General features: G+C 29.4%; 1 protein-coding gene across 3 annotated transcripts in view; it reads left to right on the plus strand.

The window, feature by feature from the left end:
* Positions 1 to 3870, plus strand: part of LOC134248743 (uncharacterized) — a 49206-nt gene extending 45336 nt beyond the window's left edge. For 2 of the 3 annotated variants that reach the window (XM_062731136.1, XM_062731138.1), the window contains exons 15-17: positions 994 to 1240; positions 1393 to 1812; positions 2346 to 3870. In XM_062731136.1, coding sequence (XP_062587120.1) covers positions 994 to 1240; positions 1393 to 1812; positions 2346 to 2499 — 821 coding nt within the window. In that variant the 3' untranslated portion in view covers positions 2500 to 3870. The remainder of the gene's footprint in view (positions 1 to 993; positions 1241 to 1392; positions 1813 to 2345) is intronic. The other variant, XM_062731139.1, reaches the window with a different exon arrangement.
* Positions 3871 to 12860: the final 8990 nt, after the last annotated feature.

Consider the following 12860-nt stretch of genomic DNA (forward strand, 5'->3'; position numbering starts at 1 on the left):
ATCAACCATTGTATGTGTGTCATCTGACTGCTTTTTATGACAAAGTAACGTTGTTCCTATTTAGGTGGGATTTTTCTCTGGTTTCTGACTAGATGAAATATTTAAAGTATATTTGCTTATATGCCTTATATATTTAGGTGTTAGAAATTAACAAGACCATATTTTTCTTTCCTCATCACAGTTGTACAACTTTAAATACAAATGGTAAACAGTGTTAGAAATCTAGCAGGAACTATATTTTTGGTAAAATGGTGGTGTATGAAAATACTTTCTTTTCGCCTCTCAAAATTATTATAGAACAATGAATTTAGTTATACTTTTCACACAATGAAACATTTGGAGAAATTTTCAAATGTATGGTAAATTAATAAGAAACTAAATTTTCAAAATAAATCAAAGAAATATGATTTTCCTTCATCCAAACAAACTAGATATATATTGGCTTCTAAAAGTTTTCAATCTAAGTACAGATTTGAGCTAAAAATCTGTAAAAAGTGTTTTTTTCTCTTTTAGTAAACGATCGACTTTTTGTTTTTTAAAATCGTTTTGTATTTTCCTGTGACCACTTTACCATATGTGAAAATAAGAAAAAATTGAATATAGGAAGCATATAAAAATAACTAATATATCCTAAAATTTAAGAAAAATAGAGAAAATTTGGATTAGCTAATAACCATTTTAGTAACATTATTTATGCAAATTTGGTCAGACGCTATAAGACACTATATGATACTATTTGGTCTTTTAATTTATAGTAAAAAAAGAAAAACATTTAATCTTTTCAAATACAAGTAGGCATCGCATGATAGGCAACAGTAATTTTTTTTCATTAATATTGTCCAGAGAAAAGGTAATGCCATTACAAAATTTTGATTTTCTTATATCATGGGAACATAAAAGAATTGCTAGAAAGATGGAAAGTTTACCAAAAAAACGTATAAACATGACACATAAATCCTTTATATATTAAGTATATTTTACTCCTACTTTTAGAGACAGAATCTGAAAGGTATGAAATAGCTTCGCTTTTGCTTGAACATGGATGCAGTGTCAACAAATCAAATAAATGTGGAACAACTCCATTATCAAATGTCATAAAAAGAATGATAGAAGATACCAACTCCATGAAAATCGAACATTCAGAAACAGCGACAGTTGCAAAAGTTGACCTTTCCTTGTTCAATTGGTTGATTTGCGGTGGTGCTAAAATAGATCCTGTTGTAAAAACATCAACATCGTAGTAAGTATATCATTATATTTATTAATTCAACATTATCTTGGATTTATTCATCGAAAAATAGTACTATATGTTAATTCTTACTTTACTGAAAACGAATATATTTCCTAAAGTTTACCTAAAATCCAAGCGAGTTTAACATTCTTTTATTTTAGCAGTTACTATGGAAAATCGATATTGTCCATTTTGCTGAGAAATGGATTTTTTGGGGCAGCAGCTACCTTGCTAAAATGCGGATATAACTGGAAAGATGATGGAGACTTTAAGAACGTGGACTTTTCAAATCAAGAAAATTCAACAATTTTAATAAATGGCAAACGGTACAACAGAATTAGCTACGAACAAGAGAAAAATTTATTTTTAAATGTTTTGAAGAAACAAGAAGAAAAAGAGGAGACATCGCTTTCATCATTATGCAGATATGCAATACGAATGAACTTAACTGAGGCTGGACAAGGAGCCGAGATAGAATCCAAAATCATGCTGCTGCCCGTTCCCGGACGAATCAAAACCTATTTGTCTTTAAGAGAACACACACAAGACTTTGAACAAATGCAGTTAGAGTCAAAAGAAAGGTATACAAATTACAATTAAGGATGTGTAAAACAGATATATTTCTTTTATATGTGTATGTTGCCAAGGACTTAAAATAGGACGTCGTAAATAAACCATATAGGATAGTTAGTGCATTCAAAATCAATACAGTGATTTCTTAGTAGTGGGTATGGCAAAAATGTATTTGATGTGTTTTATGATCATTAATGAAAATTAATTCGTTAAAACTCTCTAGGAACACTAATTGTGACGTCACTTCATTTCTCTCTAAGCGTATACCTTTATCCGATTTGACTTTTATACAATGTTTATACAATGGTATTCAAATCATATTAAATTTCATGGTATGTTTTGTGAAAAAAGCTAACAGAAACATTTCAAAAACGTGATTACAGGTCAATTTAAAATTCAGCATTCTAGGATTTGTATTTTAAAGAGAAAACTACAATTGCATTATGTGGATATCAATTATATTAACAAGACATCATCTACGTGTGAACAAATAAACGTCGTACATTAACATATTAATGAACGATTTACGTTACTTTTGCAGCACCCCAGCAGGTATCAGTATACAAACACTAATGGATGCTTACTATCCCCGTGGAATTGTTATTGATGAATATTATGGAAGAGATGATTCTGATGTTGATGAGTATATGTATTACCACGGAAATGACAGTGATTCTGATGACTATTATTATTAATCAACAGTCTGTTTATTAGACAAGGACATGGTGTAAAATTGTTCATATCAATTTGCAACAATTTGATTTGTAATTGTTTCTTAACAGATTTAGATTTTTGATTCAGAGACGATAACTAGATTTTAAACCTTAAATGTTGCACATATATTATCATTTATGTTTTTAATTGTAAAATAAGTCAAATTAACATTTTTGGTGGCAGAAGTAAAAAAATGTCTAGACTTTATTTATTTTTATAAAAATAGCGGGAAAAAATCAGCTTCATTTTTCTGCTGTTTGGATAGATGTGTAATGATGTCAACAAAAAACATTCATGTACGAGTGTGACAATACAATAATGCATCAGCATTTTTTTCTTTCAATTGTGTATAATATTAAATCAAGTGGCATATCAATTCATAGATGTAATGGCAAATTTATTAAAACTAATGGTAACAGTACGCAAGATTTTTAAACATCAAATAATAAAACTAATTTTGAAATATTCTTTTGCGATAACATAAAATACGGGCATAAACCAAACTTATTTTATTGTATGTGATGCGATTTTAAAAATTTCCACTTACATGAGCATCATCTCATAATACCGAGCGACATTTAAGATTTAAAAGAATTCATTGATACATTGAAAGTTACACAATCTGACAAATCTCACAAGTGCATGCATTTCATGGCATTCATTTTTGACGATTTCGTGTTACAACCCTAATTAGAGGTCATTCCACATACTGGCCTGTATTTTAGATTTTACAAATTTACTTTTTATGTCATGCTTAAATATCTATGCCTTAAATTCCATAGTTTTTCCCTGAAAAGGAAGAGGCTAGAGTATGCACAGAAAATAATTTTGAAGCAATCGGCTTGTCATACTTGAGTATTAACCCATCAGAATTCTACACAAATACACTTGTTTTCATTTTTATTAGTAACACATTTTTGGAGTTCACATTTTATGTTATATTGAAAACTAGGGAATATATCAGCATTTATGTTTCAACCAATAAAATTACAGAATACTTTTATGCACTTGTTTGTTTTCAAGAGCTTCTGTGTTTGTATCTATATTGTAGAACCTTATAAATTGTAATACGTACTTGTACCTTCAAATTTTCAAAATACAAGAAAAGTGGTTTTTAAACAATGAATTATAAATTCAGTCCAAAAGCCGTGATATTGGTACTTGAGATTATTTCATTAATGTCTATGTAATTTTTATTGTTACTTACGATATCAACACTTTGAAAATTGACTTTGTTGAAAAATTACACGCCAACTTTTTGCCCTGTATTCGATCTAGAAGATATCATAAAAGATTCGTACACATATCATCTAAAATATTTATCAGTTTAAGAAATAAATGTTTTCATAAAACACAGCAGTTTGCTAGAAGAAATTGCTTTGTAATCTACATCTGAAAATTTGAAGAAAAAAAGATGCATATAAATTGCAGCAAATGCTGGATCATGCCCTATTTTAATCATTAAGTACTCAGTATTAAATAGATGCTGGACTTCCTAACAATTACATATGTTATTGTAACCCGGGGTCTTAGGGTGGTTCGAATTCAATGGGGATGAAATGAACAACTCCAGTTGAAGTTTACACCATTTATTTTGGAACAGTTAGATGTATTGAATTGACCCTGTAACATAGTAAAAGCTTAATAAACAACATTGCAAGAAAGATAACTCTTACGCTTATGTTTCAGAATAGAATAAAAAAAACCAGTTATTTCCCTTCGTACACAAGACTCAAAATATTTGTGTCTATCAAAATATCTACACATGTATGACTGTTCATTATTATAATAAACAAAGTATTATAATTATACTGATAATATACTCATTTAAGTTTCACTGCATACCATCACGTAAAACCTTATTTCACATGATTTCATAAAGAAAATATTTACATGTATGTTTCATCAGTATTGTGATCCTAGATGTATCATGACAATCACATATATTTCAAACATAATACTCTAGAAATAATGCTTACCTCACATGAGGTGTAAAGGTCGTCTTACAATGAGTTTATCAATACATTCTCTGCTCATGGGAAATCTATCTAAAGGTAAAAATAAATACACTAACTTAATTCAGTTATTAAATCCACTGTGCTATATCTATAGTTAATTTACAAATTCTGTATTTCCTTACAAAATGAATTTTACACTTATACTCATGTTTTCAATGCAATCAGCCATTTTAATAGAATAGGTATCTAAATATTTCTAATATTACAGAACAGATATTTATGCATCTAATAAAAAAAACTATAAATGTAATATACAAATTAACTGACCTGATTATGAAAACAGATTCCAATTACAGCATAAAATTTGGATAACCTGACTAACACAACAAAGACTGCAGCACAGGAACTACATATATCACACAATAGAAAATCTCCCACCAAAAGTATCACATGACAAAATTCTTTACAATTGACCACACTGACCAATGAAAAACAAGGAAAAGGGTATTCCCTCTAAATATAGGTACGGTGTATAAAAGTTAAAAATATTCACATGAGTGATACATCTTATTCAGAAAATAACTTACAGTAGCTTAAATATATTCATATTCAGCAAATTCATGGTTCAAATAATTTTTCTAAATAATAAAAATAATAAATTGATTAAACATAATAAATTCATAAAAATATCTACAAATTTCACTCTGCCACATTATTATCATACAAAGACGTAGCGCCCTGTAAGCAAAAATGCAAATGAATACATATATAAATATAATATTTTCAGCTTATATCTAAGACCTTTGGTACTGTCATAGTGAACATATCGTTTTACGAATTGGTTTTAGAATTTAAGGACGAATTTCATAATTGTGTGAATTTAAAGCAAAAAACAAATAATTGTCATGCTATTTACTAATTCCACTAAAAATCTTCAAACCAATATTAAATGCGTTGTGATAGTACTTACTTTAATTTCAAAACAATCGATTTTTAGAATGCAACAGCATTTTTGATTGAGGCAGTTCAGTTTTTTAGTGGATATACCGTATATATATATATATATATATATATATATATATATATATATATATATATATATATATATATATATTTAAACGTGGTGTATTTATTAAAAAAATATTCTATAGCAACTACAAAAACATTAAATTTTCAGTAAATAAAATTTTCATTGGTTTTTCTGTAGTCTCTAATGATTTCTCTTTGGTCAGTAAATTCTAAAAATTTGCGATAATATAATTTTTAAGTTACTGCAATATAAAAGAAAAAAATGTTTTGAACTTATTATGATACAGTGTATTTTGAATGTTAGAAATGAAAAAATATCACATTGAAGCGAACATGTTCTTTCATGTGGTACATATGTACTTTGCATTTCTGATTGCTATTTTCACACTGCATATGAAAAAATAATTGTGAAAATATAAACAATATTCAATGGACGATATATATTGCGAGAATTTCACTGATTTCGTAAGGCATGGCCACAATATATGATCAATTTGAAAGTTTTAATAAGAAAATACAAGGGTCTGGAGAGCGATATGTTCTTGGGTCTCTTAATTAGCTTATTTGTTTATTGTTATAATGTGTATTCTTTTGTGCATATCATGAAAATATTTTAATTTAACACAACAAGAGCTTAGAAAAAAGATTGACTTTATATCGGATAACATAAGTTGCTTATAGTAGACGTCACATTGAGATCAACGCCAATAGCGAATTACTCCCTTTGACGTTAAGTTTAAAATATGCTCAATTTGAAGCCATTTTAGAGGAAAAATTGTCTTATTGACCTCACTGAAATTAAATTATAAGGAATGAAGCTTATTTTAACGTATGTTACAGGACATGACATATAAAGTTATGTTTTACGTATAACATGGGTTAAATAAGCTTCATTCCTGAAGTAAAATAATAATGAGAACTAAAGAATTATTCTTTTGAGAAATAAACAACAATGTTAAAAAGTTCTCAGTGAAATGAACTTTTAGTTGGTCACTTGATCAAATCCTATGAAGCCCGACGGTTGTTTATTTTTAATATTTACAGTTGAGACGAATAAAATTGGAGTAAATCTGCATTTGAACATTTGAATGCTTACAGTCATGTTCAACAGTCCAGTTTAGGAAATATCTGTTTACAGTGAAAGAACTCTGATTGCTCCTGAGAATAATCTATTTCATAATTTCATAATAGGCTAATTATAGTATTCTATACAATTATTGCTGTTTTTGAGGTCAATACAATGAATTAGCCATCTAAGGAGTACAATATCACATTGAGCCCTTCGGGCTCGGTGAATATTGTACTTCGAAGATGATTAAATCATCATATTGACCGAAAAAACAGCAATAATTGTTTTATTATATGATTCACTGATAAACTTATACAGCTCATTACTTGTTTGCATTTAATTAAGTCCTAGTCAAATACAAGAGAGAAGTTGAATTAAAATGTTAATAAACCTTACCAGTCGTATCAATTTGAAATGTTTTTTATCAATTTTAGTTGCCATGAAAAGATATATAATGTCAGTCTTTTTTAAAGGATAGATTTTTAAAGGAAGGAGTAAAATCAGGGAAAACTGACCGCCAAAAAGCAAAAATTGTTCAGTAAAAGTGTTGGAGGGGGGTCCCTAAATCCCCTCTTACCAGCCTCACCCGAAAATATATATTCGTTTATGTTCCGTTTACAGTAAAAAAAAGTCATAGTCGTTTAAATAGCCTTCCAAAACAAACAATTTGTATCAATTTGGAATTTCCCGATCTATTTATAGATCAATGTAGAGGAAATAAATCCTTGTATTCACCCGGAACGTCACGTGCAGGTCAATACAACGTAATATTTTTTTAACATAGTTGGATATCAGCCAATCAGAGAGAGGGAAATTATTCAATCATATAATAAAAAACTTTATTCACATCGAAAAAAGATTTATTGTACATCTTGATATCCATATTGTTTATCATTACATCTTATTATCATCGTTATTAATTAAGAAATATTCCATAACAAGTTGCACCTTGACAGAAATATGTAGACAAAATATCACCTCGCTCTGTGATTCAGAAAGACGAATTTCACATTCCTTACGCCGGTTGACCCCGGATTGGCCCCGCAAATGGGAATAACTTTTGTAAATGTGAAGGTCGTTTATTGAACATATTTTCTCTTCAATGGGTTCGTCTAAGAAAGAATATTTGTCCCAAATGTAAATATATCAGTATATTGATTTCAACAAATGTACAAATTGAAAATATGAATTTTTACCTGCCACCCACGGTTTCGAATACTCGTTCTAAAATAATTAGTAATATTATATCTAAGAGTAAATTGAACCACTATAGGTTTTAAAATAGATTTTCACTAATTTATTGTTATCCCCTCTTTCATTTATTTTTCTTTTATATGCATACTTATTTAAACAAACAATAAATGATATGAGATGTTTAAAAATATATCTAATCGTTGTTTATTTATTCATTTATTTTTTTTAATTTTTTTTTTCATTTATCTGCACATTTTCTCGATTACTGTCGTTTTGGATAATATTAAGGGACAATATCCCTCTGCTCCACATTTCAGGACTTTTTTTTTAAAAATTCCAAACATTGATTTTCAGCAACAACTATAACATTCAATTCAAATAAAAAATACTTTGAAGTATGAAGCGTTGCTTACTTTTTCAGAAATGAATATGTCAAATCATGATTTGAAGAAAATTTGATATGGTCATTAGAAAGATCAATTATTTTTAATCTCACAATTAAATTAGAAATATGAGGTATATATAAAAATAATATTTACTCTCATACCTATCTAATTCCCTTTAGAAAACATACTGGAGCGATGCTTTTTAAATCAGAATATCAAATTGTTTTCTGTGCATGTAAAATAAAATGCATCCATAAACAAGAGTTATCGTTCCATTATCGCCCTTGAAATTCTTTTTTAATGAAATAAAATATTAATTAAATGTTTATAAACAATTCTGCGGCTGTTATTTCTGTACAATTAAAAGACTTACACGTTTAGAGATAGATTTTTTATCAATTTACACCGTTTAAAGGAACTGAGTATAAATGTTTTAGGTAAACTATTGAAAATAATTTATAAATATACTAGCAATAGAACTAGAAATCAACCTCTGAACCATGGTTTAGGTTTGCTTGAGTTAACGATAAAATGGTCCTTATGATAGAGATCTGTAAACTCTGGCATGACAAATTACTGAATTTCATGACAAAATGTCTGCAGAAAGTTATCTTTCTTATCTGTAGCGTTATCTCTCTTATCAGAGTATCAATGAACCTTAATGAATACTTCACAAAAATCATCATCTCCAAGTCTTCTTGTGCACAATTTCTTTTTCGAAATGACCACCTTTGCCATGAAAATGAAAATATAAATATATTTCCTTAGTTCATATTTTTGTCAATATTAACCCTAACCTATTATTCACTGTATCAAATCATAATGATTTGTGCAATTGAATTGGGATAATTGGGCAAACTTTTTTTCCATTGCCGCAATGTAAAGAATTTCCGAAATAATTTACTGTTTTGGTCATTTCGGGTGCCATGGGCAGATGCTTGCGAAAGCAATTTTTTTGTTAATAGTCATTTAGAACATTTAAGTAATTTCACATCTTTTAGATCTGAAGGCACTTCAATAACAATTCTTCATTTTTGTTCATGGGTATAGAAAATTTAACATTTAAATAATTATGCAGTAACTTAAAAATTTACATACAAATTTACATGTTAATTTCTCACAATAATCAAATAATGGTAGGTTCCATTAGGAGAGAAGAGAGGGAAAACAGACATGTTTTACAGAGGAATGCTATTTTTACAAATTAAAGTAAAATGAAAAGACATAAGACAGGGGATGTTTTTTAGACCTATCCCACCTCTGAAACTTCTAGGTTTCCGTGTGTTATGCCTTTTTTAGAGAATTTTTATCGTTTCCTCTTTTAGATTTTCTTTACTTGATACATTAACCACTGATTAGTTGAATTTTTTCCTTCTTTTATAATACGGTAATTACATCAACTATGATGACGGACCATATTAATGCCCTCCCTTATCCATGTTATCTACAAACCATATTAATCTTCTGACTTTGGGAGACTACAGCTACAAAGAACGATAACTACCGTACCGATCTTAACGAAAATATTAACATGATTATTCATTGATGTTTGCAAAAAACTTGTATCATAAATAATCAATGCTTTTCAATTCCAAATTACATGATCTTAATGGTGAAATTGTTATTATTTGGCTATGATGGTCAGTAAGCAGAAGAGTTTATACAATATTAAGGTGCCTGTTGTTCATCTGTCTGTGCATTCTTCTTTAAAGAAAGTTTATTTTTATCAAATTGTTTAATCGTGTTAAGAAAAAGTATTTAACGCCTAGCTTCTTCTGGTACACTCCATGAAAGAGCACCAGTAACTGGGATTCAATTCATTGAAGTAGTGGGAATATTCATACGAGGGTCATTCAAAAAATACGTAGACAATGCTTCTCATCGTCATATGATTATTACAAGATTATAGATCAACACATTTTCGCAAACATAAACATTTATTTTGTCGAAGTGTGAAGTTTCATTCTATTTGATTAGATAGAACTCATGTTAGCCAAAATTTAAAGCAACATGTTTTGTTACCACGGAGCACGGTTTACCAATACTGTAAAGTCAAAATCAACGCTGAGAAAGTTTGTCAAAAGTATACTCTTTTTTTATATTTCAAACACGGTTTGTAGCGTCTTCTCCATTCAAAACACATATCCACAACACTTAACACCTAGTTTGCTAACAATTGTACAAATATAGCTTGAATTAGAATGTTATTGTTTTCAAATTCTTTAATTTACCATGCAACTCTATTATTTCTGCAACATTGAAGCACACATTACGTTCAATGACGTTCTTACTCTTTTGACAATATTTTTAACTTTAACCTGTTTCTTTGCAGTCGATCCCTCGTCCGATTCAAACTCTCTACCACTCAAAAATTGTATTTTCAATTTAATACAAATACACAGATTATTTTTCATACAGATCCTGGTTTAAAAGGATTTTTTTAAGCTTGTAGAAGAAGTTTCCCGAATGTAAAGTCTAATTTTATTGCTACTTGCTGCTCCGTGACGTCCTCCAACGTCATGGTTTTTTGCCTTTTTTAATCAAGTCTAAATGTATTTAGAAGCTGATATCTTTTAAATGGAGCGAGATATTACATAACCTGATTTCATTTAAATTATTACAGCAATACTTTATTTAAACATGTAAATTTTATTTCGTTTCAGCTCCAATTATTAAAGGTATAGCTGTAAATACTATAAAGTGAAAATTAGAAAATTACTCAATTTTGACGGTGCTCCGTGACCCCATTTTTGTTGTTCTAAATCCTTCGTAATTTTAATAAATATGAAGATACATTCTAATTTTTTACTCAAATTATTTGAATCTGTTGTTAAAACATTTGTACCAAATTTGGATATAATATGATGTTAAATAAAAAAGTTAGGACAAAAGTCTACGAACTTTTTGAATGACCCTCGTATGCATGCATAAAATCGCTAGACTATGTTCCGATTCCATGGAAATATAAAGTCTAAATGTGGATATTGTACGTGCATTAGAAAACAAATTGCAAGCTACAAAAGTGTATGCACGTTGTTCAAGTGTTTGTTGTTTCTCATAATTGAAAGCTGAACTCCTCCAAATGAATCATTGATAGAAGTTAATAGAAATGTCTCATATTACATCTTTTTAACTACTTCAGAGTTTTATGAGATGCGACCATTTGTATTCTCAATTTTTTTATATACAATTACAAGAGCATTATGATGAAACATATGGAAATAATGAACTCTATTCAAGATCGAAAGACCATTAAACAATACAAAATAGGAGCAGAGCAAACACGGACCTCCGAATCATCAGAGTTGGAATCAGGTGTCATGGAGGAGTGAGCATCCCCTGCTGACCGGTCACTCCCGCCGTGTGCTCCTTATCATGATCGGGATGTAACGGAAAAATCCGTCGTCAATCCAGTGTATGAAAATGGATTAACAATAAGTATACGAGGGGCGTTCAATAAATAATGTCATTGGGGCTCGGAAAAAAACAAAAAACGCGTTTCTATGACTTAGTCTTAATGATTTAGCTGAAATATCCTCTTTCAATTAAAACACATATCCCTAACATTTGCATTCAATTTCTAATTGTTTTTCGAACACATTTTAGGTATGACCCTTCGTATACTGGAATATAGCAGATCCTCTGATTTGCTGTACTTGTTTTTTTCTTTCTGATAGATGTTTTTCTAAGTTTGGCAAATGAAACAAGTCAAAGGTTGAAAGATCTGACAAATTTTGTTGGTGTGACAAAACATTATCTTTCTGTTTATCCCCAAAAATTCTTTACTCTTCATGGCCAGTGAGTTTGGACGCTATCATGAAGAAATTAAATGTAGTGAATTCCTCGTGCTGTTTCCTTCCTCTCATAAACCTTTCAATTTTTTTGCAAAAAAAATGTTTTCTAGACTCCTCCAGAAATTGAACTTCCTCCCCGAATATGAATTTGAACAACAAGACCGCTAATATTTAAGAAAATGGCATATAAAACTGTTTTATGCTCTTGCAATTATTTGCTTTTCCTAGGCCTTTGCAGTTTTATCAAGTGCATCTTATTGTAAATTTGTTTTGAGGGTTTAAAGCAAAATGGATTCAAGTTTCATTATCTGTTAGAACTTCAGACAAACGTGGATAAGTAGAATTTTTTTATTTTTTAAAGTAATTGTTTGGATATTCCAACACGCTGTCGTTTTCACTCATTTTTCAAAATATAGAGTGACCTTCGAGTATTAAACTTTTTTACTATAAAATGTTTCTTTTAAACAGTGTGAACTATCCCCGAAATGATTTTTATCAATTTTGTTATGTGTCTTAAAGTCAATAAAACATCATAAGTGATAATTTGTTTGAATTTCGCAAATTTCCATCGGTTGTTGTAAGTCATTGTTCCCAAGGACGGTACCCATTTTTGCCCATTATATAATTTTTGTTTATTGAAATCTACTTGTTCACCTGTCTATAAAACAGGCATTGGTTGCTGTGAATTTCACATATTTCAGTTAATATATTTTTGGGATATTAACAAGTTTTACAGCTGCTGTAATGAAGCGTTTAATTTTACTCTAGTTTACTGATTCTTGACCATTCATTTTTAATGCAGTGTCTCGAATAGCCCCTGTTTTCCAGCTTCCCACGATGAAGTAATGCGATGAAAATTGGTCACACAAACTGTTCATTAAAGATTAAATAATGAGAGAAAGTCAAACTTTG

Source organism: Saccostrea cucullata, unplaced genomic scaffold (assembly GCF_032062105.1).
Source record: "Saccostrea cucullata isolate Sc308-1 unplaced genomic scaffold, CSIRO_AGI_Scuc_v1 ctg1824, whole genome shotgun sequence".
Taxonomy (NCBI): domain Eukaryota; kingdom Metazoa; phylum Mollusca; class Bivalvia; order Ostreida; family Ostreidae; genus Saccostrea; species Saccostrea cuccullata.